The 27,638-nt window shown below is 30.1% G+C and overlaps 1 protein-coding gene across 4 annotated transcripts; it reads left to right on the top strand.

The window, feature by feature from the left end:
* Positions 1-8,301: 8,301 nt before the first annotated feature.
* On the top strand, positions 8,302-15,891 carry LOC111295610 (protein PIN-LIKES 3-like). Of its 4 annotated transcripts, none has more exons than XM_022889162.2 (12): positions 8,302-8,347; positions 8,884-8,972; positions 9,627-9,788; positions 11,362-11,441; positions 11,547-11,671; positions 12,356-12,477; positions 13,271-13,504; positions 13,949-14,041; positions 14,503-14,603; positions 15,112-15,164; positions 15,251-15,436; positions 15,523-15,891. In XM_022889162.2, exons 3-12 carry the CDS (start codon positions 9,654-9,656, stop codon positions 15,645-15,647), a joined length of 1,254 nt encoding a protein of 417 aa, XP_022744897.1. In that variant the 5' UTR covers positions 8,302-8,347; positions 8,884-8,972; positions 9,627-9,653; the 3' UTR covers positions 15,648-15,891. The 4 variants fall into 4 exon arrangements, with proteins under 4 accessions (XP_022744897.1, XP_022744893.1, XP_022744895.1 ...); XM_022889158.2 differs by having other exon boundaries at positions 8,330-8,567; XM_022889160.2 differs by lacking the exon at positions 8,302-8,347 and adding an exon at positions 8,625-8,752.
* The last annotated feature ends 11,747 nt before the right edge of the window (positions 15,892-27,638 follow it).

Raw genomic sequence — 27,638 nt, 5'->3', positions numbered from 1 at the left:
AAAACTCAAATAGGATGTCACGTTGACAAATTCATAATTTTTTTTTTACAAAATTACTTTTATTAAAAAGACAAAAAAAGAAAAAGAATCCGTTTGATAACGGGAAAATAACTTCAAAAAGTAAAATATTTTTCATAAAAAATCTTTTCTAGAAAAGACAATATTTTTTTTTGTTTGGAGAATTTTATAAAAAATTAATTTATTATTCGTGCAATGCACGGATTATCCTGCTTTATTAATTTACTTTTAATTATTATTCAATAAATTATTTTCCTATTGTAATTGAAACTTTTTTTTTAAAGAGATTTAATTTGTGATGTAGCAAATTAAAAACTACTTATCATTTAATCTAGTTATTTATTATCTATTTAATAAGATAATCATAAATAATTTATGGTTGTAAAAAAATTTACCTTCATGATGACACTTAAGATCATTTCTAATTTTATGTTATTTATCAAATAAATATATTTTAAAAATTATTAATTATTCAAATTTTTAAAATTTGAAAGAAAGACAAAATCATATATATATATATATATCTAATTATTTATGCTTGAAATTAATTTATAGTTAAAATACAATGAAAATTATCCTATAAATTATGGTTGATTATAAGGTTTTTTTTTAAATCACAAATTATTTTTTTAATTTCAATTGTTTTCTTCTTACCAAATAATCTCATACACTTTAAGTATGATAATATTATTTATCATATGAAAAATATATAATTTTATATCAATTAAATCTTAGAAAGTTAGTTAAATAAATTTAATTTAATTTAACTAATTAAAATAAATTAAGAAAATACATATTTTTAAATTCATATTCATGTTTGATTAATAAATGTTTATCAAAATTCAAGCAAGGAAAAAAAAACATAAATTGACCATAATTGAATATAATTGTTTAACTTTATTAAAAAGTAGACCTATTTGTTAGTTGAATTATAGGTCGAATTTATAATTTTATACATAAATTTTTAAGTATGAATTCAAACTATTATTATATTAAAAATTATTTAATTTTAAATTTTAAATATATTTAATGTTATAAAATTTTAACATTTTAATAATAAATATAAATTGAATAGGTGATTTGAGTCATACTTAAAACAGAATGTATAATTTAGAAATATGCACAATTGGATGTCACTAAATTTATAGACACTTCTTAATTTTTTAAATTCATATTTTCTTAAATTTAAGTTTAAAAAAATATTAAGTGCTTACTAAATGAGACTTGATTTGAAAAAAAAAAAATGAAATCAAATTGGATTTCAATTAATTCTAACTGTTTTATAAATAAAAAAAGTGTTATGACTTTAAAAAAGAAAAAGTATAGCAGATTATCAATTTTTATACAAAATCATAATTAATGCTCTAATTATATTATATACATAAAATATGATTTTAAAATTCAATTAGTTCTTGTTATTTTTAATAATATTTTGATATAAATAGTAGGTTTAAATCAATTTAATCAAGCAGACTATTAATGAAAGTATTTTTACAGATTGTAAGAAAACTGAATTAAGACAAAAAAATTACTTGATTGATTAAAAAGTCAAATATAAAGATAAAAAGAGAAAATGTCTGTAGATAACACTTATAAAATATAAAAATATATGTGTTTATATAACTTCATATCTTATAACATATATAAAAAAAAAGTTAAAGTTAAAAATTGTGTGCTTACTATAAGTATCTAAAAAAAATAAATTAAATGCTTCTATAACTTCCCCTTTTTAATATAAAAAGAAAATGAAATAACACAAAAATGGAGAATAATGACAAAAAAAAATCTAATTGATGTTAAAAAATGATATTAAACAATCATTTATAAATTATTAAGATATTAAATTTGATTCTTTTAAATAATAAAAAATTATCATGAAATCTATTAAGATAAAATTATATTTGATATTTTTTAAAATTTAATATATATAATTAATTTTAAAAAATAAAATATATATTATTGTCTTGATTGAAAAATGATAAGTGAAGCTTTTTATATTCCGCGAGCAAATTTTATAATTATTAATACTATAAATTTAATTGTAAAGACAACAAAATTATAAACATTCTAAAATATAACACTCATTATAAATAAAAAATAATTGTACTTTTTCACTCGCTATTTGTTATTTAAGACTAATACTATGTTCAGATCTATATATATAACTAATTATTAGAAAATTAAATTTTAAAAATAAAAAGACATATTTAAAGGTGTATTTGACAAATAAGGATAAAATTTTTTTAGTAAAAAATAAATTTGGATAATTTAAAATTTTCAAATAAATATATTTTAAAAAGATTTGGATAACCATTAATTTTTTAAAAATAAGAATTAATTTTACTTATTTAAATAAAATTTTACAAAATAAAAACTAATAATTTTATCTCTTTAATTATTTTAAATTTAAATCGATTTTTTATTTAAGTTTTAAAAATTTTGGATAATTAAAAAAATTTTGAAATTTATTTTTTGATAAAGAATCTAAAATTAAAAAATATCTTATATATCATTATAAAAAAAATTTAATAATTTTTGAAGTATCAAAAAAATATATATTTATGTAAGCATTCACGTCAATAAACCTTGATAATCATGTATGTTATAATATATATATATATATATATATATAGAGAGAGAGAGAGAGAGAGAGAGAGAGAGAGAGATAACTTTCTATGTTTGGATGACAATACTAAAAATATTTTCCACCAGCTTTAATCATCGTTATGTTATGATTTTAACATTTTTTTCATGAATATTCTCTATTTTAATATCAATTTTCATGATTTTAATAGTAATAAATCCATCAAATACCTAGACAAGTTCATCAACTGAAAACTCAACACATCCATATTCATAAAAATTCAAACGAAAACCCATTAAAATGCATAATAATTCATGACACCCTTTTCAAATTGATTAAAACCATTTAAAATGTTTAAATTGAAAGATCATTTCATGGTGAGTAAGTCTTTACTGGAGATCTTTTCCTCAAGGTTATGATTTTTGGGTTTTTGTACAAATATTATTTGGGAATGAAGAAAGATTGGAGAACTAAACGAAAATTTGAAGGATTATGGGATATCCACAGGTTTCATGATGGTTATGAAAAAGGAAAAAAGAATTAAAGAGAGATTGAAGGATACGAAGAGAAAAGATAAAGATTTGTAGCTACTTGTGGGTTTTTTGACTGAGATGAAGCAAAAATGAGTTATTGTAACTAAAACAAAAACTAGAGTTGAAGCAAGAAATCCTTACCCATTGAGCAAAAAAGATGATGCGAGAAACAAAAAAAAAAAAGAAAGAAAGTGAAGAATCTCCCTTCATACCCAATCGAGGCTGGTGTGGAGAAAGAGAAGAAATTTATGAGAGAGTTGTGGGTTTGTCAGGAGAGTCCTCGAGAAAATGTCTTTCGCTTGAAAAAAGAAAAAAAAGACAATTTTCGTATGTAATGCTTTGGTCTTTTGTTGACCAAAAAATATTTTGGGTTAACCATCACAATTTCGTCCTTCCAAACGTTGAAAGACGTAAAAAATGATTTCTAGAAATGAATTTTATGATTACCAAATGAAGCCTAAAAAAACACTTATTGGAGTATTACATGGAGGTTTCAATTGAGTGAGGACCTATCAAATATATTGTTTTAGCATTGCTATGAATCAACTACTTTTATTGCAAATTTATCTAATGAAAAAATCAAAAGAAAAAAAAAAGTAACTTGGGGTGTCTCGTGATTGTTTTTTAACAAAATTTATCTAAAAAAATCCATTAAATGTTAAAAGAAAAAGGAAAAAAATATAAGATGACATTTTGAGATTTCAAATAAATGTAAAAAAATTAAAATGAATCAAATTCATATAATAGATGGACTCATAGTAAAAAAAATTTAATACTATTTTTTAAAAATATTAAATATTTTTAAAAAAGGAAAAGTAGATAGTAAAAAAGAAAAGGCAAAAGTGAAAAAAGAAATAAAATAACTTAACACATGACATATTTTTTATATCAAGTGAGACTAAAAAAGAAAAGAAAATATTATTTTATTAAATATAAAAAAAATATGTGATATACTTTTGGTATCAAGTGTCTAAAAAATGAAATCTTAAGAAAATCTTTATTAAATATTTTTGACAAAAGAGAAAAAAGGTAAAAAGAATAAAGAAGGAAAAGTAAAAAAAAGTTTGATAGAAATGAGTTTTACGTAAGAAACATAAATTTTTTTTAAAATATAATTTTTATAATTTAAAATATTATTAAATAAATTTTTTAAAAAATGAGAAGGTAAAAAGGGTTAAAAAAAGTTTGATATAAGTAAGATCCGCACATAAAAATGAATTTTTAAAAATATATATTTTATATTTTAGAAAATATTTATAAAAAAATTTTAAAAAAGTAAAAAGATTTGATATAAATAGGTCTCACACATAATAAATAAATCTTTTAAAATATATATTTTTATAATTTTTAAAAAAATCTAAAAAAATCATTATTAATTTTTTTAAAAAAGATAAAAGAAAGAAAAGTAAAAAATTGTTCCCGCACATAAAGAACAGAATCTTTAAAAATATATATTTTTAGTATATAAAAAATATTATTTAATTTTTTTACAAAAGGAAAAAGTTAAAAAGGGTAAAAAGAAAAAAATTGATATAATCGGTCCCAAAAAATAAAATCTTTAAAATATATATTTTTTATAATTTTAAAAATATTCATTATTTTTTTTCTAAAATGAAAATAAATAGTAAAAAATAAAACAAGTTTGATATAAGTGAGCCGCACACAGAAATTTTTTTAAAAAATTATATATTTTTTATGATTTTAAAAATATTTATTAAATATTTAAAAAAAAAAGAAAAAAAACACGGGACAGCATGTAGGTGGGAGTCACTATCAAAATTTAAAGTTAAAACCAGGCTGTTGCTAGCATACTGATACGGGTGAAAAAATTTTTAGTTTGACATCCTTATTGAACTATTTCTTTTTAAAACTTATATCTAATTTAAAAAAAGACCAAAAGGTACAAAAACTAAATGGGAATATACCTGGATGCATAAATTGATCATTTATTCTCACAAATGAGTTTTTTTTTTTTTTTTTTTGTTAAATTTAATCATGGATTTTTAAAAAAGTAAAACAAAAAATAAATCAGACAAGAAAAAAATTAAATTTAGATGTGATGTCTGACACATTTGTGATTTTTTTAAAAAAATATTATTTAATTTTTTTTTACAAAAAAAATTAGAAAGGGTAAAGAGAAAAAAATTGATATAATTGGTAAAAAATATAAAATCTTTAAAATATATTTTTTATAATTTTAAGAATATTCATTAATTTTTTTCTAAAAAGAAAATAGATAAAAAGAGTAAAAAAATAAAATAAATTTAATATAAGTGTCTCCCACGCATAAAAAAAATCTTTTTAAAAATATATTTTTATGATTTAAAAAAATATTTATTAAATATTAAAAAAAAGTAAAAAAGATATGGGACAACGCGGGGAGCTCATATTTTATACAGTACACTAGCAAAATTTAAAATTGTTGTTGCCCGCGCACTGCTAAATGTTAAAAATTTTTTAATTTTTGGCATTCTTATTTACTTATTTTTGTGTTGAAAACTTTATCTAATTTAAAAAATACAAAAAAGACGGAAGGTACAAAAAACCCAAATGGGAGTGCACCTGGATGCATAAATCGGCCACTTATTTTTTTTCTGCAAAATTTAATCATAGATTTTAAAAAAGCAAAAATTAAAAAACAAAAAAAAAAGAAAAAATATGAAATTCTAATGTGATGTCGACACATTTGTAATATCTTTTCTTAAAAAATCATCAAATTAAAAAAAGAAAAAAATTTAATTTACAATATCGAATGGAACTCATATGTTTAAAAATATAAAATATAAAATAATTATTAAATATTTAAAAGAAGAAAGTAAAATAAAAAAAATTAAAAAAAATAAATGACTTGTTATCAACTGGATCAAACAAAAAAGAATTTAAAATATTAAAAAATTTATTAAATATATAAAGAAAGAAAAATAATAGGAGAAAAAACAAACAGCAGAAATGGTTCCCACACCTAAAAAATTAAAATTTTTAAAAATATTAACAGAAAAAATTTAAAAAGAAAAGAAGAAAAGATAAGAAAGTAAATAATCTCCGTCGAATCGAGATTGATTAAAATTCATCATATACAAATTATTTTATCATCTTTATTCATTGATTCTATAATTACAAATTATTTAATTAAAATAAAAAAATGAAAGGAAAAACAAATGGGATGCCACATGAAAAATTCTGTTGGCTTTCTTTCTCCCAAAAGTTATATAATAAAAAACCAAAACGAAAAATTTTAAAAATAAAAAAAGTATAAAGAAAAAAAAGCAAAATAGGCTCATGCGTATGCTACGTGAGCACTCCATCTAACTAAAGATGTTAATCTCTTTATTAATATGATATATATATATATATATATAAATATAAAATTAAATAAATAATAATATATATTTATATATACTTAGGATGGATAAGAGTAAAACACCTTAAATCTCTTCTAACCTAACCTGATTTATGTTTTAAAAACCTAATTCTGACTCATCCAATCTCAATTAAAAAAAACTTTTTATCCAATCATTAATGGGATATTGATTATTTTTTTATTTTTATCCACCAACTCATTTTATTGTAAAATTTATCTTTTAAATAACATAAAAAAATGGCAAATAAAAAAAATCAAATAAAGATGCTATGTTAACACCTCAATTGGTATGATTTTCTCATAAAATTTGTGTAATTAAAAAATAAAGTACCGAAAAAAAAAGGAAAAACAAAAAACCAAAAGAAGGAAAAAGAAATAACATAAACAAAAACAAAAAAATAAAGTTAAAAAAAAAACCAATTGGAGCTCATTGAGGTATCATATAGACATCTTTATTGAGCTTAAAATATTAATTTATTAAATTAAAGTATTAAATAATTATTTTATTAATATAATATATATATAAATTTAAATTTAAATAAATAACAAAAAAATATTTTTATATATACCTCACAATTAGAGCAATGCACCTTAAATTCGCTTATAATCCTACCCTATTTATCTTTAAAAATCCGAGCCACTTAAGTCTAATGCCAATTTGAAGTCAAAATTCTCAATTCTCAATTTTATTAAACATGCCTTCAATGAATAAAATACATTTTATATATACCCTAAGTGAAAAACTCTAAAGCCTCTTACCCAATCATGATTTAAAAAAAAATTAGTACACCCCAACCAAATCTTGATTTAATAAAAAATTATCCCTATTGAATTAAGGTGGATTGAAATATAAAAATTAAATTAATTTATTATTTTTATCCCTATCAACTTTTTTTATAAAATTTATTTAATTTTAAAAAATACAAAATAAAAAAGGTTAGGAAAAACAAAGAAAGCCAAATGAGGATGCCATGTGACACTTCAATTGATCTTTTTTTCTTATAAAATTTAATATATAAATTTAAAAGAAAAAACAAAAACTGAAAAAAGTAAAAAAAAAATACAAGTGTTATATCAACTTCTTTATCATAATTTTTTTTTACAAAATTATCTAATTGAAAAAAGGAAAAAGAAAAAGATAAAAAAAAATTATTTTTAATCAATAATATAAGATGAATCTCACTTTTTTAAAAAAAGATTATAAGATAATTTATTAAATATGTAGAGAAAAAATAAGAAAAAAAATAGAAATTATAAAAGGAAAATAAATGAAAAAAAGAAAAAAAAAAAGGCAAAGACGGCTTAACGCTCGGCTGGTCTACGTTGATCAAAATTTGCAAAATTAATAGTATGGACGGATGGATGGATGGATGGGGAGCTTTGTTATGATGAATATAATAATAGTTTGATGTCATTTCTTACAATGGTCTTTGCTTTAAACCTGTGAAAGAATATAAGGAGTATGTGTTTTTTCCTTTCCAACCCAACGGAGAATTGATGTTTCCTAATAGTGAGAGAAAAGATGAGCTGGAAATGGCTCAAGGAATTGAGAATGGTTAATGACTGTTTAGTGAGATAGAGCCAAAATTATAAAACTATCTTGGCTCAATGTTGTTTGTGCGGCTTGTGTTGTCCAAGCCAAGTAAAACACAAACACTCTTACCCAATGAGCTGACAACGTTGAATTTTCGAAGACAGAATGATAAAGGATCGTTGTTTGGTACGGATTATTATTATTATTATTATTATTATCATCGTCGTCATCAAACATAACTACTGCCTTTTAGCACGCACGTGGTTCAAGTGTAAATGCAGAGTTGGAGAAGGGCAGTTGTAGTGGGAGAATTATAGGTGAAGAAAGTCGGGTCATGGTGTCTTTTCATCTTTAGCAATAATTTTTGATTGCTACTCCATAGCACATAGACAAACAATTTCACTTGAGCTGAGATTCTTTTTCCTTGTTTTTTAAGATTCATATCTTTTCTTACTATGGAAGTCTGAAAACTATTTTTCTGAGCATAATTCAAAGATTCAATCATAAGAAATCTTGCATATCCTTAATCTTTTAAAGGTAAGATATAGTAGTGCCACTTCTTTGCTATATGGATATTCATGGTTAGCTTGTTTACAAGCATTGAAAAATTAAACCTGAGTAACATAAGGACTGTTTTACAGTCCAATTTAATAAGTTAGTTGAACCTGCTTCACATCTTAAAATAGTGACACCACCAGATCAATCTGCTGCTAGTATTGAAGGTTTTTCTATGAGCTGGCTGCTTTAATTTGTCAGTTTTGAAGTTCAGAATTTCTATTATACTAGTATTTTTGTATTTTATTTCACATAATAATATAACAAAATCCGTTCCATCTAATTTTTTGATGTGCAGGTTAGACAGCTTCTTTAGGCTCTTCAGCACTGCAAAACTTTGAGTTGTTCTTCACTGTTGTTGACAATCTGCAATACTATCCATTCAAGGTACTCAGTGTTTCATGTCCTAGTTCAAGGTTCCGCTTTGGTATCCATTTTACAGAATAAAGAACAGAGATTGTCTCATGTTTTTTATCTTTTCTTTTTTCATAGAAACTAGGCATATGGTGCTTAGTAGTTTTCTTATTTTTCCTGCTTAAGTAATCACTGTAACACACTGGATTACGGGAAAGATTTAGGTATGAAGCAGATCTCCTGTTCAGGTGGAAAGGATACCCCATTCAAATTTTTGGAATTGTCTCTGTGGCACTTGAATTATGCTTTTCATCTCACCTGGATCCTTGATTCATATGTGCTGTGTAACTTCCAAGCTGGAAGCTACATAGAGCTTTCTTGTTAATACCTTGGACCCTTCTCCTTTAGTTCCCAATTCTTCTCAAAGTTGTTAATAGTTGGCAAATATTTGTCTCTTTTCAGCAATATTACTCTTCCTTACTCAAATGTCTCTGTTTTGAAGTTACCTTTTACTCAGTAGCTGTTCATGCGTTACTCAAATTCTGTTTTGACATGATGTTTTACTGAAAATGGACATTTCTAATAACATTTCACATTTGCTTGTTCTGTGGACAATGATTTGCTATCACTTTGTTTTATGACGAAGTTTGATCGTAATGTTAACTTGAAAATGGGTTTCCCTCGTAGGACTGAGTTTCTTGGCAAGGTCCTGTAATGGAGTTACTGAATTTGTTCATTACATCATTGATACCAGTTGTAAAAGTACTACTGGTTATTGCTGTTGGCTTATTCCTTGCAACGGAACGTATTGATCTTTTGGGAGCAAATGCAAGGCACCATTTGAATAATGTAAGTTCGCAATTTTTTTTTTTTTGTATAATATCAACGTAAGTATGACATAGTAATACCTGAAAATGAGTTGGTGGGGGACTTGAAAAGAGAAAGTGAATGAAGGTTTATGATACAGGAATGCCGCCCTGGCATTCATCGCCATCACCATTTAAACGGCTAGATTAGAAAACAATTTCATGTTATTGGCAAATAAATATGTTCTGCCTGGATGTGTGGAAAGGAAGAAGAAGAAAAGATTCAATCAAGAATGAAGAAAGCAAGCTAATCTTACCAAAATAGATCCTTATTAGCAATTAGGAATAGATTGGTAAAAGATTTAACTGACGCTTCATGAGCCGTGTTAAGTGTTAAGGGTTCTACAGCTAGTGAGACTCTACCAGTTACATACCTAGGAAACTGCAGCGCTGCTGCTACTCGCATTGCCTTAATTTTTTTTTTGGATAAACGATGTCTTTTATTTATCCAAGAAAAGCAGGGAGAAATATGCTGCTACCAATACCATACTGTACAAAACTATACATTTACAAACACAAATGTAAAACCAAGTAACCTTTACGGTCAATAACAAAGTCTCCAACTTGTACAAAGGGAAAGATTCTTGGGAGGGTCAAGTTGAGAGCCACTCAGCTTAAAACTCACAGAATCAAGAATACCAGTGAAAATCTTATCTGCTCCACTTCTCCCTAGCTTCCCATAGTTCCTGCTATTTCTCTCTAACCAGATATAGTAGGTATGTGCACTCCAATCTAACTTAAGGACAATAACATGAAGAGACTTACCTTTGAGGTGTTGAATCCAGTCAAATTCACCATGCCAATCCGCCACAGTCCTAGCAATTCCAGAACACTGCAACACCTTACCCCAGACTTACTTGGAAAAAGAGCAGCCAAAAAATAGATGACATCTATCTTCGTTATCCTGCCCACAAAGAAGACAAGTAGTGCTAGTAACCATACCCCAACTGCTAAGCCTCTAGAATGTGGGAAGCCTATCCAAGATAGCCACCCAAGCTATCAAAGCATGCTTGAATACTGTATTGAAACCATAAAAGCCTTTTCCAGGTCACTTTTGGTTGCTTGGAGAGAATGAAATTAAAAGTAGCTGCAACATTAAAAACCCCTAACTTGGATGCAATCCACTTTACCTTGTCACCAATGAAATCAAAGAGGGGCACAGCAACACTTCTCAAGTTGAGATGTTTTTTCCAAGCCTAACTACAGTGGATGTTTTTGTATGCATTACCTTATTACAATACACTACATTGACCCAAAGAAAAGTTACAGATACTTACACTGCTGCAAAATAAGAAAATCAAATGCTGCCTGAACAGAGAGAGAAAGGAGATCAGACATTAACTTGTCAACTGGTATTTTTTTTCTGTCTAGTTTGTGAAGCATTTTTTCAGTAATTATTAAGATCTTTCCCTTGCCTAATTGGGGGACTATATTGTATCTATGAGTGTTTATTTTTAGTTCACTTTGCCAACTCTTTAAATCATTATTCTCTTTCCTTCTTTCGCACAAACACTTTTATAGACAAAGTGCTAATCTTAACAAATTCATATGAGCAGCTGGTATTCTATGTTTTCTTTCCTGCTCTGATCGGCTGCAGTCTTGCTGATACGATCACTATTGAGAATTTGGCTACCTTGTGAGTTCGTTTATGTTCACTTCGTTTCACTAAATACCAAACAAACTTGAAGTATGTATTCCCACTCGTTTAACCAATTTATCATTTTATTGGATGCAAGTCTAGGTGGTTTATGCCAGTAAACATCTTTATCTCATGTATAATCGGTTCAGCACTTGGATGGATACTTGTAAAGATTACAAGAACTCCTCGACACCTAAAGGGCCTGGTAATCGCTTGCTCTTCTGCAGGTAAGAAGATTTCTTCAGTAGTTAATTGTTATGCTAATGCTATGTAGAATGCGCACATTAAGGGTATAGCTCCCTATACCTTAATCATAAAGGGCCATTCCCATAGAACTGATGGATTTCATGCGAACTATGCCTTATTATAAACATAAAATAAATATTTGTAAAATTTATACAATCTTGTCCCGTGGAAATAAGATTTGAGCTAAAGAACATTTCAGTTTTTGTTCTATATGCAATATTATTATTCATGGAATGGAGACAAATGGAAAGAAACCATAATGATCATAGGTGGCGAACGTGTAGCCTAATGGCAGCCATAACTTACCTCTAAAAAAACTATAAAACTTAAATAAGCATAAAAACAATATGCGCAATACAATTTGTTGGGCTTTACTAAATCTGAAATAGGAGTGAGCCTGAGATCATAATGTTTATTTTTCTTTTCTTTGAGAGAGGAAATGAAAGCAAAAAGATACATGATATGTTGGGTAGCAGGTAGCATATTAGCAAGAATTTGAAAACCGCTTATAGTAGGTTGTGCTCATCTTGAAGTACGGTATATCATTTGTGTTCCATGTTTTTCAACACCTACATCTTTAATTAATTTCCTTCAATATTTTTTTTTTCCTTCGGCACCATTGGCCTAAAGTTGGAATATAAGGCTTGCATTTTTGATGTTCACAGCAAATTTGGGAAACATGCTTCTCATCATACTTCCAGCCATATGTGAACAGTCGAGCAGTCCATTTGGAGATTCATCCACCTGCTCTGCATATGGAGAAGCTTATGCTTCACTTTCTTTAGCGGTATTGTCTATTGCTCTTGCCCTATCACTGTGCAAATGAAGAAGTGTAATAATAAGATATGTTTGTGATTGCATGTTAGATTTCTCTTGATGCCTGCCCTGGTTTCTTGTCTACTGCTTAGTAAAGGGGATTATCCAATGCATCTTTTATTTCTCATTGAGTAATGGGGTGCATCTTTTTTTGTTTTCCCTTTTCAATAATACATTGTCTTGGTGTCATTTTTTTTTGAGGACGCATGCCTTTCCCTTGAATAATTTCAATGCAGAATGAGTCCCAAGGGTTGAAAGACCTTGGTGTAACCTTACCATAGCATTCTCTTAACTATGAAATGTGACCTTCAAGCTAATCCTTGGTTGAAAATATTGGAGGCCATATTCCCGTCAGATTAGAAAGCCAAATTAAGGGCAGCCAGTTCCTATAACTTTTGGTCCAAGTGCAATGGTCAAAATGATGATATGATGTGTTGTATGTCAATTTGGTTTAGTGACAAACTCTGGAAGAAGCAATTGAAAGCTTGGGATGTTGACAGTGGGTCAGTTTCTTACATGGCAACCTTAAAAATTGATAAGTTGCACATAGAACTTGTCGCATGAACACACCTAGTAGTTCAACTGTACAGACCTCTTGCATGACAAGTCATTGACAATTATATGAAACAAAAGAAAAGAAAAATGTTGCAATACAATTCCTCAGCATTGTAATATAACCTTCAGTTCTGCATAATTGAAACCTTTTAGTTTTTCTTGCAGCTATATACTATAATGACTTTGTAAAGTTGTTTCTAATAATACAGATACAAGCAATTTATGTCTGGTCAATTTTGTATTTTATCATGCGGACTTCTGCAAACTGTGAAGTTGAAGAAATCAAGGCAAATGACTGTACAATCATTGTAAAGACTTCTGGACAAACCACAGAAATACTCTCTGAGACTTGCGCAGAACCTTTACTTACTTCAAATGGTTGCTCTGGTGACAACATATATCAAGTTGACTTACCTCAAATTAGGGATGAGGGAAATGAGAAGGTTTATTTCCACTTTTTGTTTTGAATACAAATATCTCTTTTATCTTTCGGGACCTCTTCCTTTAAAAATTTCTGCTCATAATAAAATTGAGTGTGGTAAAGTGAATTAAAAGTATGAGAAAACTCTTATTACACTCTTATTGTGTAGATTATGATTTTGTCCTCAGTTTCCTGACATCAGCATGCATGATATATATGCTTGAACTTGTGTGGTTAAGGCAAAAATATTTCTAATGTAAGATATCGTGTGCGAATAGGTTGAAAAATTTTAACGACCATTCTGAATTAAATAGTTCAATAAATACCATTCTGAAAATTATTCGTGCATGTTGCATTTGACAATAATGAAAGTTTCACTTTTTTTCCTTTTGAAGAATGGTAGAAAGGGTGCTTGAGGTTTTGGCTTTATTCAAATACTAACTTTTTTCTCATCATGATTTCTTAGATTTCAACTTTTGGAAAGATCAAGCAATGTTTTATGACCGTTATTAGAAGCAAGAGCCTGAAGATGATATTTGCACCATCTACAATTGCTGCGGTACGCTCATTGTCTTGGTTATCTTCTATGATTTTTGCAACAGTGCTATTATAAAACAGCATGGCTATTAGTTGAATAGATTCAGTTGTAGGCTTTTAGTAGACCTATTACCTTGCTTAATAATATGTATATGTAGCTGCTTTAATATTAGAAAAATGATGAAACCTTAGATAAGAGGGGAAGGACAAGTTTCCCTCCTTTGTACTCTTTCAACTACATGCATGCCTATATAATAAAGACCAGTTCACAAGGGAGAAAAAAAGATTTCATTAGAATTACCTAATTTATTATGGCGGTGATGAGAAATATAATATATAGAGGTTTACTTTTGAAATTTTACTATTTCGGTTTTGGCAGAGTGATGTAAAGTGCTGCATTAATCTCTCCGTCTCTGCATTTTGGTTATGCCACAGAGGGAACTTTAGAGTTTAGACTAACATGTTTGGTGCTTTCTTTTATAGATTGTTGGGTTTATTGTTGGAATAGTCTCTCCAATTCGAAACGCACTGGTTGGTGATAGCGCTCCCGTTCATGTCATCTACAGCTCCATAGAATTGATAGGGTACGCATAAATCCTGAGGCGTTTTCTGTTTTGCTCCCGATCTTGAGGCTGGTTTCTTTCTACTCTTGAGAAGCTAAAGCTATGTAATATATGTGTAATGTGTCAATATGATTAAGTAGTAATTATTGTGCTACCAGATGAAAAAAGTTTTTCCCTAACACGGATCGGGTTTTTTCTTCTGTATACTGGGAATATGCACAGGCATTTGTAAGTATCAAAATCTTAGGATTGCTCCCAAGGTTTCCCTCATTACCTGTTGGAGCTTTCTGTTTTTCCCTTTCTTTTTGTACACATGCACACGCATTGAACATTTCCCATAAAATTCCTCGATAATAGAAGCATTGGTTCAGTATGTTAAAAACTACTACAATACATGGTATAGAGGATATCGTGCGGAGAATTAATAGAGATAGTGCTTGAAATATTTTTAATTTGATGCTGTTTATCATGTTAATTATACCTGTCAATAATTTGGTTTCTGTATTTTTTTTTATCTGATCATGTGTAGAGAGGCAGGAATCCCATCCATTACCCTAATAGTGGGAGCAAATCTTCTTAAAGGTAATTTGCTTATATTAGCAGGCTTTAATGAAGCTTTTGTTGGAGTATGACTCAGCCTAACCTAGCAACTTTTATTCCCCCTCCAGGGTTGAAAGGGTCAGGAGTAGGAGCATCCCTTATCGTAGGCATTATTGTTATAAGGAATATTCTGTTGCCTGTATGTGGTATTGTTGTTGTAAAAACTGCAAACTACTTGGGTGTGGTGGACTCAGACTCATTTTATCAGTTCACTCTTCTACTGCAGTATGCAATTCCACCCGCAATGAACATAGGTATGGATAGCTATATAGATAAATGACTCTCCTGATCTGTACACACTAACAGTAATTCTCAATCTTATTTCCTTGTGAACTTGCAGGTACCATAAGCCAGATGCTAGGAACCGGAGAGAGCGAATTTTCTGTGCTTATGCTCTGGAATTATGTTGTGGCAGCTTTCTCTCTCACGCTCTGGACAGCCTTCTACATGTGGCTTGTCACTTAAGTCAGACTTTGGAATCCTGATCGATCTTCATGCATTTATTAATGGTCCAAGGGAATTAAGAAGCATTCATCTTAGTTCTTGTGGGCAGGGCAGTCCAATCTACCAAGTCATTATTCAACTCAAATCAAAATCAATTTATTTTCCAATTGCATTTGATATACTCAAATATAACATCAAAGCAGTCGTGACATGATGTTATATATTCTCTTCCCTAGGTAAAAAAATAAAAGCTCTTCCATCTTTATCACTGCTTGTGTTATATAATATATACATGTCGGCTATATGTGTATGAGTATGAAATATGAATTCCACAAGCAAAATCATTCTAATTCTCATCACGTTGAAATGAATACCAGAAAATGAGGAAAGACAAACCAGCCTTAGACGTAATTAACCACTGATGAACTTAGTTACTGATTTGAAAACCATTTTCTCTTTTGCTACAAAACAAAGGCGTCTTCACTATTCACTCTTCTGAATAGAATTCTTTTAATTTCCAAAAATAGAGGGAGAAAGAAAACGGCGGAATGATATGGGTTTATTTTTAGTAATGGACCAGACCTGGCTCGGTTCAGTAGAAATTTGGAATAAATTATACAGAAAATTTGTATAAAAAAAAAACCTGTTTGAGAGAACCTTGACCCTCTAGTGCAATATTCAGCCACAATCTTTCCTTTACAGTGTTGATATCGTAAACGTGGACTTAGCTGATAGGGGTACTTTTAGGTTCAAAGGCAAAAGGAATTTTTTCTCTCATTAATCCAAGTTAGCGGATAGTTAAAGATATTTTGGATTTTTCAACTGAGCTGACAAGATCGATCTAAATTTAAGACTCTATATCAACTCGATTACCTCATCAAGTTCACGTGTGAGACCTTTGAGGAGCTGATTTGGCATATTCTGAGTGAAGAGTCAATTGCTAGGCCAGCTTGAGCCTACCAAGTTATCCCTAGCCTTTAAGGCTAATGTCAGGTAGTCTAAGCTGTTTGTGACCTCCACCTTACAGACATAAATAGCATCTCACAAACACCTTTCAACCATTTTGTTTTTCTATATTAATTGCTTTCTCTTTCTCATTTCTTTCCTAAATTAACCACTAACTTGAGCATCGTAGTACAAATACTGAGATCTCTTCTAGCTTTTGTTGTTAACTGCTCTCTTTCATTCTTTGTTACGATTTCAAGGTTTTGCCCCCTCATAGATAGCTCTGCACAAACGTTTAGCACACTAGGTAGGAGGACTCTTTATATAAGCCAAGTTAAATATGCCACCTAAAAGAGAGTAGTTGAGGAAGGAGAAATAATTGTTACTAGGACAGATACCCAGCTCAGCCAACCCAATCCAGACCGACCTGCAGTAACATGCACCACCACGAAACAATTCCAAGCCTTGACTCAACAATTCCAATCCCTAAAAGAAATGATCCAAGACCTTGCCCCATTTCAATCTACAAAGGTGACTCGACTACCTGAAGAAATCCACATGTCCAAGCTACAACAACATCGTAGCCTTATCAACATCAAATGATAAGGAAGAAGCCACCCTAATGACCTATTACCCCAAACAAACTCTAACACAAGCCACCAACTAAAAGTCTAAACAAGCCACCTCGAAACCCCAATTTAATAAGTACCTGATAGCTCAGATGCAGGCCATGGAGAAAAAATTGAAGAACAAGGCCATTGCTTTCGATGACGAGCTAAAATTTCTAGAAACTTCTCCTTTTATTGAGGAGATTGACCGAGCCATGCCACCAAAGGGGTTCAAAATGCCTACCTTGAAAACATATGATAGTACATTTGACCATTTTAATCATTTAGAGTTTTATTGGGCTAACATGATGATGTAAAGGGCCAATGAAGCTCTAATGTGCAAAAGATTAACCACCATACTTAAAGGGGTAACTCGATAATGGTATTATAGTTTGGAATCGAAGTTCATCAGCTCAACTATTCCTTCTTATCTAGATTCATCAATAGCCAATGAAAAAAAAACTACACTAAGCTTAATGTTGATTTAACAAGGTCAAAATGATCCCTAGAAAAGAGTACGTCATATGTTTTAACATTGAGGCTCTTCAAGTCAAAGATTAAAGCACGCTATAGCAATCGTTGCTCTGACCAATAGACTAAGTGATAGAGAGTATCAGTTTAAGCTCACTCTCTCCCTAGAGTCACCAAAGACTTTGGCCAATGTTTTACTCATTTTTGAAAAATATATCAACACTGCGACAACATATCATAAAAAATCTTATAAAAAGATGTCTTTCCATGAAACTACAACCATAATACTGAAAACTACATCGACCTGAAGAATAAGATTGAGAACTTGATCAGAAAATGTTAGTTTGGTAGGTTTGTGGACCAAAGAAGACAAGGTCAGGGAGAGGAGATTTCAAAAGCAAAAATGAAGAAAAAAAGACATGAAGGAACTAAGAAAACAGAAAAAAAAATCGAGGTTGTGGTAATTCAAGAATCGAAAGGAAAATGATAAAAGGAATAATGTGGACAACAAGCCCATTATAGGCATTATAAATGTGATTATTGGGGGAACTTTTATGTCAACCAAGAAAAAGTTTGATCAAGGGATAGTGATGGCCATAGGATCTTCGACCAAAAAGCAAAAAAGTTGAAAAGACGAGATTATCTCATTTAACTCAGAAGTTCTAGAAGGAATATAGTTTTCACATTATAATACTATTGTAATCCAAGCTATGGTTTAGAATTATATGGTGAGAAAGATTATGAGAGTTCAATCATATCCTATATTATGCCACGATATTGAAAATGGATATCATTGAACAGATGTTAAAACCATTCACTACTATGTTGATCAACTTTAGGAATGAATAGGTGCCAGTAAAAGGAACTATCAAATTGTCGATCTCATTAGGTACTGAGCTAAAGAGTATCACCTTAATCATAGAATTTATGATGGTAGATAACCCCATCAGCTTATAATATGATACTTGATAGACCTAGTTATTTTGTTATTAGAATCATTGATTCAATTCTTTGTTTAAAGATCAAATTTATGTCGTCGAAGGGGGTTGGAAAGGTTAGAGAAGATCAGTCTACAATGCAATAATGATATGTCACAACTATAAAAGGTAGGACTAGGAAGTAGATTGATAGTTCGACCAGAATCGAGATATCTTAAAGCAATGAAAAGGTCGGGGTAAAAGTCAAAGTAGTTGGTGAAGTAAAGGAAAACAACTCAGGTAAGAAGTAAAAAGAGATTGAGGAAAGAAGAGTAGTGCACTTCTAAGTTGTTTTGAGCTCCAAAGCTTAATACTTATACTTACATTTGAAAAAAGTTCTTAAAAAATTTATTGAAGTTGTGCTCTGAAGCTGGCATACACATATGTCAACTGAATTGTGTTTTTGAGATGGTCACATGAATACAAAAGCTACATTTTGATCTGTTCATCTTTTCAACAATGTGTTATTTTACTAACAAATCAACTAATTACTATGTTATGATTCATCATTTTCGTAAAAAATAGTCCTAACCTAATCGAACAAAAATAAATCATCGACCAAAGAACTGAGGCTAATGATGGTTGATCAAAACTGACAAAAGACTTTATTTTTGTGTTGTTCTATAAAAAAAATTAAAAATGTATACAAATTAAGGCTAAGCTTAACTATACAGAATAGATAATTCAACTCTTAAGAAATAATGCCAATCTGTTTACATAAGCCCTATCCGACATGCCTGATATAGATCCTATGGTGTGGTCTATAGGTTACACACCAATTTGAACATGAAACCAATTCGATAAAAAAAGAAAACTTTTACCTCGAAAAGATAAAAAGCAATTGAAGAAAAGGTCAACAAATTATTAAAAGTAAGCTTCATTAAGGAAGCATACTACCTTGAATGGATTACCAATGTCATCAAAATGAAAAAGCACAATGAAAAGTGAAGAATGTGCATAGATTTCTTTGCTCTTAACAAAGCCTGCTTAAATGATAGTTTTTCTCTGTCTAATATAGGTTGGTTTGTGGATGAATGTCGAGCATGGCTTGTTCAGCTTTATGGATGCTTATTTAGGTTATAATCAAATCAAAATACTAAAGAAAAATGAGGAAAAAACAACATTCATGGCCAAAAAGTGCCTATATTATTACAAGGTGATGCCTTTTCATTGGCTACTTGATAAACTGAAAGGAGATAGAGGCAAACCCCATGAAAGTTCAAGCCATTTTAGACATGAAAAGATCGACCTCAGTAAAATAAGTATAAAGATTAACTAGAAGAATTGCTACTCTGAGTAAATTTATGTCGAAGTAGGTTAATAGGTGTCTAGCATTTTTAAAAATTTTTAAAATTATCTCAGATTTCAGATGGATTTTTTAGCGCCAAAAAACTTTTGAAAAGCTCAAGCAATTTCTCTTTTCTCCTTCTATATTGTCCAAATCAAGGCTTGATAAGATATTATTCCTTTATATTGCAATTACTAATCAGGTTATTAGCTCTATTTTAGTTCAAAAAAAAAAAAAAGAGAAAAAGATCAGTGTATTTTGTGAGCTGAGTACTAATAAGATTTGAGATAAACTACTCAAAAATAGAAAAACTAGCCTATGTTGTTGTCTTTTTAGCTACAAAGCTCAGACCATACTTCTAATCCCATACTATAAATGTTCTGATCGATCAGCCACTTAACAAATTTTACAAAAACTCAAGTTGTTAAGAAGATTGATCAAGTGGATGGTAGATTCTATGAACACAACCTACATTTTTTGCCTAGATCAATGTTAAAATCATAGGTGCTAGTCGACTTTATAGTCGAATGTACCTCAACAGAGACCAAGGAACAACCCAAAGAGGTCGATGAATGGAGGAAGGAAGAGACATGGAAACTTTTTGTTGATGGGTTGGCTATAAACTAGAGGAGTGTGGTTGACCTGATTTTGATCAACCTAGAAAATATGCAGTTCCAATATGCCTTAAAATTTAGGTTCAAAGTCTCAAATAATGAAGCTGAATATGAAGTGTTGATTGCTTGTTTAAAACTAGCTGTCAATCTAAATGTAAAAATATTCTTATGTAGAGTAACTCATAATTAGTTATCGACCAAGTCAATGGGGAATTTGGAGCTTGAGAAAGAGAAATAAAGAAATACCTCAACAAAACACAAGCATTTCTAGCTATATTTTCAAAGGTCAAAGGGAAAAAGATACTAAGGTCAAAAAACACTGTGGCTGACTCATTATCCAAATTATCATCTAAGATCACAATAGATAGCTTGACCCATGTCTTAGTAGAAGAGTTGGTAGAGAAAAGTATTAATAAGAAACAAGTTGGCCAAAGTGAGAGAAAAGAATAATGGATGACCTTAATTAGAATTTAACTGATGACTAGTGAACTACCTAAAGATAAAGTACAAGCTCAAGCTTTAACCAGAAAAGCTCATTAGTACACCATCATTAATGAAAAATTATACAAGAGATCTTTCAATTTACCTTAATTCAGTTTGCCTTACTTAAGATGAGTGGATGAATAGAAGGTAAACTATTTAGTAAGAAAAATCCATGAAAAAATATGTGACAATCATGCCTAACCTCAGCCATTGGCTTATAAGGTGCTCAAATAGGGATACTATTGGCTAACTATTAGAAAAAACATGATTGAACTAGTGAAAAAATATGATAAATGCCAAAGGATTGCTTATGTGCAACATCTCTCATTGACCAAGCTCACACATATAACTAGCCCATGGCCATTCATGCAATAGGGGGTGGATGTCATTAATTCTTTCACCCTGACTATAAGGCAAAAGAGATTTTATGTTAGTAATTGTTGATTAAACGATTTGAAGTCGAAGCACTGGCTACCATGACTGAGTCTCAAATTGAGAGATTTGTCTAGAAGAATAAAATATGCTAGTTTGGCTTACCTCGAGCCATAACAACTGACAATGAGAGACAATTTGAGAATCTAAAATTTAAGATGTCGTGTTTCAATCTCAGCATTGGTATGAGATTCACCTCAATTACACATCTTCAATCCAATGATCAAGTTGAGGCTACTAACTTGAGGCTCTTAAGAAAATGCTAGATGAAGCAAAGGGCAAATGGGCCAATAAGCAAAGGACAACAACCAAGTCTTTACAAGAGAAACTCTTTTTAACTTAGCTTTTGGAACAGAGATAGTGGTGCTTGTAGAGATCAACCTTCCTAGTTTCTAGTTGAACTTAAGCTTGAAGAGAAGAATGAAGAGGCCCTTAGGTCCAACCTAGATTTAATTAAAGAGTAAAAAGATATAGCTTTGACAAGGATGGCATCTTATCAATAAAAGGTCTCTAATTTCTACAATAAGTGATTTCAATGAAAGAATATAAGAAAGGGTGACTAGTTGCTCAAAAAAATAAAAACATCAAGGTTTGATGACAAAAGTAGAAAGATAGCCCTAAACTAAGAAAGCCTTTACATAATCAAAGAAGTCATCCTAGATGGGACACTCAGGCTCCAAGATCTGAATGAAAATCACATTTCGAAGACATGGAACATGGACAATTTAAAAATTTATTATCAATAGGAGTTTTAAAACCAAGCTCATACTTGTAATTTGAAAGTGTATTATACAGATTGAAGTTCTGAGTTGAATAAAAGCTTAAAGATTATAGATATACTTATTGTACATTTCAAGGTTCGAGATCCGAACTTGGATATAAATCAAACTTTTTTGTTAAATAAAAATCTAAAATTTTATAATCGAATTGTCCGAGCTTATACTTGAAAAATTCTTTAGATTAAAATCCGAAGCTCTTTGTTCATATTGGCTAAAATTTTAAGACTGATCTCAAACTTGTCTACTTCTCAAATATCATTTATATATTAATTAATATCTATGTTGAGAATTGATCTAAAACTTGAATCTACTATCGAACTAATTGAATACCAAGGTCATTTTAAATTTTTATTCATATTCTCATACCTATCTTATGAATACCAAGCTAAAACTTGAAAAATTTTCATGCTTCAGATTGATGACATGAGCAACAAAATGAAAATGAGAGAAACTGAGCTAATAGTTGTACAAAAAATATTTTATTTGTTAAAAAATGTGATATGTATAAAGTCTAAACAATAATTACAAAAAAAGAAAAACTATCCTAAGCCCCCTAATTGAGTTGCTCTTCAGGAGTTAGGATCTAGGGTTTATCGGCCTAAGCGTCTACATCGGATTCCCTTCCTATAGAGACCTCAACTTCAGCTACAAAGGTAGTATTCACATCAATTTCAATCTTCAAGTCCTTCACATCTCAGATAGGTTCAGTAGGCATTGTAACTTATTAGGACTTTAAGTTATTGATGTTGATCAAGTACAAGTCCATATTAGCATAAAGAAACTTCACTTTCTTCAATGCTAAGTTAAAAAAGCTAAAGACTTAGTCACAAGTAAAGTTTATTTGCATATTGAAAAACTCATTGGACTTAAGGAAATTTTGCACAACCTGTTTCTGAGCCTTCTTTACAGTTTTAAGCTTTTTTATCAACCTCTTCACCTAAGCTAACACCATGCTCAGCCTAAAGTTAAACTGTTGTTATAAAGACTCAGCTGTGATTTTTTAGACTGACATATCCTCAAGCTTTTGAGTCAAGTCTTCAACCTTTTTGCCCAACTCATCATTGGTTTTTTTGGACTCGATGTTGAAGGCTTTGAATTTCCTTGTCGTCTCTATAAAAGCATTAAGGTTTGAAGCATAAGTCTTGATGTCCTGCTCAGTCTTGAAATAATAAACCAAAGTTCAATAATAAGGCATTAGGCCTTAGCTTGCATTTTGAAGATAGAGGTTGGGGCCAATCAAAAACTAAAAAAAAAAATCCAAGCTTAGTAATAGGAAATAATTTAAACCAGAAAGGAAAATTTTGAACTAAACTCAAATATATAAGTACCTTTCTTAGTAAAAGTAGTCAGATGATCTTTCTCACTACCTTGAGATCCTCGTAGGCATTCTTTGAATATTCAAACTCCACATTGATCATCACCTTTTTGAGGTAGGTTGGAGCTTGACCACAAGCTTTAAAAGAGAGGCCTCGATCATTGGCCTCTTATTAGGTCTTTGAGCTACACTCTTCTGTTTCATCTTCTGGAGTGTGGTAGGGCTTTTGGAGGAAGTCCATTATTATGTCCCAAAGTCTTTATTCAAGAGGCCAACCTAGGCCTTTACGAAAAAGCCAGGCCCATGATTTATTTTTCAAACCCCTTGTAATCTTTTCTATACATAAGAAGAGGACCTTTCAACCTTTTATTGAGCTCGAGTAGTTAGTAAAAATCCTTTTCATGAGATGAGTTGTCACATAGAACCAACTCTTATCATATAGATACTTCATCATAAAAAATATTCTAACTAGAGGAAGGATAGAAACTAAACCTAGCTCTCTACAAAGAATAATAAAACCTATAATGTACTGAAAAGAATTGGTTGCAAGTTAAGTAATAGTTAGGTTATAAGATAAAAGAAGCTTAACAATAAAAAAAATGTAAAGAAAACCAAATACCAGCCACTATAGACTCTTAATACATCTAAGTTTCATCAAAGTCTAAGGGTGTGGTGATTCGATCATTAAAGGTCGACATTATTATACTGTACCCCTTCTTAAGAAAGTCAAATTTAACCTTTATTGTAAAAGTATGATGAACCAAACATAAATTAAGACAGTCATTAGGATTAACCTTGCCTTTTAAGCTCTGCATCACTTTATTCGAGGTTACACCTAGGAGATAATACAGTAAAAAGGAGATTTTCATCATTATCATATTTGGTGAACTCTGCTTCCTCTTTACTTTCACCTTCTCTTTAGTATAGTCGAGCCTTTTCACCTACTTAAAGCTTTGGGCTTGCTCAGTTTCTAAAGTTTTATTACCCATCTGCTCGACAAGGAGCAAGCTTCTGAGCCTGAACAGGGGTAAGAACCTCTACTACATCGAAGGGAGAAGAAATTGAAGAGAAGCAAAAAAATTTCTCAAACTCAGAGGATAAGTCATAGTTAGACTTTAAACTCAAATTATTGGATCATTGGGGAAAAAAAAAGGTAAGAAGGGTGGAATGGTAAAAAGGATGAGGATTATTAAAGAGGAGTAAAGAAAAAAAATGAAGATCAGCCAGAAAAGTCGAACTAACCACAATAATTGGGACTAGGGGGCTTTGGAGGTTTGAATTGATTTTGACAAAAAGTTTATTTGTCATATGATAAACTCATTTTTTTCCTTGATCAAGCATTATCCTCAATTTATTTTTAGCCTTCACCAAACATTGAATTTAACCAGTAAGTAGCTCGACTATAGTCTTTTCTTGTAATGATAAAAAGGACTTAATCATTCAAACAAAAACTTTCACAGTCGAACTGATCTCCTCTCACTTCTACCATAAAGTTATTAAACATGCTAGAATCATAAGACATAATAAAAGGAAAAAAAATACCAAAGACTTTAAAAGTAAGAAGATCAGATCAAGGAAGGCTAGAAGTATCGGAGGTCGATTAAATGGTTCGAAAGCTAAAAGTCTGTGATGTGAGATACTAGGGCCCCTTATATAGCCAACTCAGAGATCAGATAAATGTCCAATATTAAACCACATCATTATAACCGTTATCGAGAATTACCTTTCACATTCTTAGCGTTTATATATTTGACGACCAAACTTTTTCTCTTATTAATAATACGGATTCAGATGAATTTGTACAAAAGGCATCTTAGTCATTTCAAGATTAATTTTATTTTTTAAAATATCACAACACCACAACAGCCATGCATCTATAACATACTATATTCCTCATAGATTAACACAATAGAAAAGTTACAAGTCCACGTTGGTTGTCAAGATAATGAGACGATAAAAAAATTGTACATATCACCCAATAAACATTGTTATACTAATCCACATAGGCAACACTACCACAGACCTAACCGTTATTACCCTTATCCATGTCAATAATTACCACTCACCACCTCAATAAAATGAGGTCGAAATAATTGTCAATATAAAAAATTTTCAAAACCTACCCCCAATTAATAGGTTAGTTCTATCGAGGATAGGTTAGATCAAAACCTATCTTCAATTAATAGGTCAATTCTACTGAGGATAGGTTAGATTAGTCTAATTCATTGTCATCAGTCTAACACCTCAAATTGTTCAGTGGAGGGATAGAATGTTAGGAGTATTTTTAAATTCAAAGGGCAAAATGAAAATTTTCCCTTATTGGTATAAGTCAACCGATAGCCAGAGGTATTTTGAACTTTTCTATTGAGTTGACATGTTAAACTGACTTGAATTCATAGGTCTATGTTAGGTCAACCACCTCATCAAGTCTACATATGAGATCTTTGAGGTGTTGATTTGGCACAGCTTGAGTGTAGAGTTAATTATCAGGTCAGGTAAGGCCTACCAGGTCAGCTTTAGTTGTTAAGGTTGACTTCAAATAGTTTAGGCTACCCATGACCCCTACTTTATAAGTATAAATAACATCTCCCAAGTATTTTTCAACCATCTTGCTTTTTCATATTTATTGCTTTCTCTTTCCTATTCCTTTCCTAAACCAACCACTAACTTGAGTTTTAGATTTCAAATGTTGGGACCACTTTTAACCTTTATTATTAACCAATATCTTTTTTTCTTTGCTGTAATTTTAAGGTTTTACCCCTCACAAACATACTTGACATAAACATTAACAATACCCCAATATTTTTGGCTCTCCATAAATGCCAATTAGTGAAATGGTGCATGCAAAGGAAGAAAAGTTAGACACCATAAGTCAAGTTTATTCATTAGGGGAATTATACATAGACTAATTATATTGTGCTGCTAATTACTAGAATGTCTTAACTAGAGTATGGGCTAAAGGTAATTATTGTCTTGGAAGGGCATTACTAAAGAAAAACAGCATTCTTGTATTGGATGAAACAACAACATTAGTTGATTTTGTAACTGATCATGGAGTGATGCAAAGGATTATTAGTCAATAGTTCAAAGATCAAACAATTGTAACAATATATAGCTCATAAAATCCATACTGTTACAGACAATGATCTTGTTTTGGTACATTTTAAGTGATGGTAAATATAGATGAAAAAATGTGTTCTTACAAAGACCATAAAATTAAATAACAGTGGAGTAGTGAAATAGTAGTCATGATTTTGTAGAAACACCATTGCCTATTACTGCTATAAAAAAAAACAGACGTGAATTTAAAACACAATCAAAACTGTATATTGTAATCGTCAAAAAATGACGTAATGAAGAATGGCAAAAATAATAGTATGTTGTTACTGTTATCCCTATTTTCCGTCACCAATTCTTAATTTGGAAAAAAAAAACCATAAGTCCAAAACTGAAAACCCTAAAAACAAATAAACAAGAATCTGAATATAAATCCAAACTTTAAAAGGCAAAAAGCCAAAAACATAAAAAACTCAAACTATCAAAATTTTAAACACTATTAATCTGAATCCACATCCCTAAAGGCTCAATTCAACTTAATTCACCAAATACCCAAATTCAAGTTAACCTTAATCAAGAATTAAGGACCTTAATCAAGAATCAAAATCAAAGAATAAATAACTGAAAGTAAGAGTAAGTTAAAATTATCTTTTTTTTTGTTAAAAAATTGTTGCCTTTAAGTTGTTGTTGAATATAGATCTTTGTGAGAAAAAGAAAAGATAAGGCCAAGGCTCTGAGCAGCATTTGTGACTAGAGGCAATGACAGTGGGAATATTGAAGACAAACTAGCATGACCATAGGAATCGAGATGGATAAATTGAGATTTGGGATGAATATAGGCTAAAGGGGATAAGAGGTGTATGAGAGAGTTATGATTTGCTGACTAGGGATTGGATTTTATGGAGATGCTAGAGAAGAGAGATTAGTGGTTGGATGGAGGCGTATGAGTCAGAATGTGGTGGAGAGTCCAGTTCAATCATTTTAAAGTGGATACTAGAGTTGGAAAGTGGAAAGATCAAGAGAGATTGAATGTAGGAGAATGT

Source organism: Durio zibethinus, chromosome 14, assembly GCF_047325235.1.
Source record: "Durio zibethinus cultivar Kanyao isolate XHJ-2024 chromosome 14, ASM4732523v1, whole genome shotgun sequence".
Lineage (NCBI taxonomy): Eukaryota > Viridiplantae > Streptophyta > Magnoliopsida > Malvales > Malvaceae > Durio > Durio zibethinus.
Note: the sequence above shows the minus strand (reverse complement) of the source record. Positions and strands in the feature narration are given on the sequence as shown.

Bases quoted from the DNA above. Each gene is read 5' to 3' on its own strand.
- LOC111295610 (XM_022889162.2), top strand. From the start codon at position 9,654: ATGGAGTTACTGAATTTGTTCATTACATCATTGATACCAGTTGTAAAA. The intron at 14,042-14,502 runs GTACGCTCATTG...TTTCTTTTATAG, and splicing joins CACCATCTACAATTGCTGCG to ATTGTTGGGTTTATTGTTGG. The intron at 15,437-15,522 runs GTATGGATAGCT...GTGAACTTGCAG, and splicing joins TCCACCCGCAATGAACATAG to GTACCATAAGCCAGATGCTA.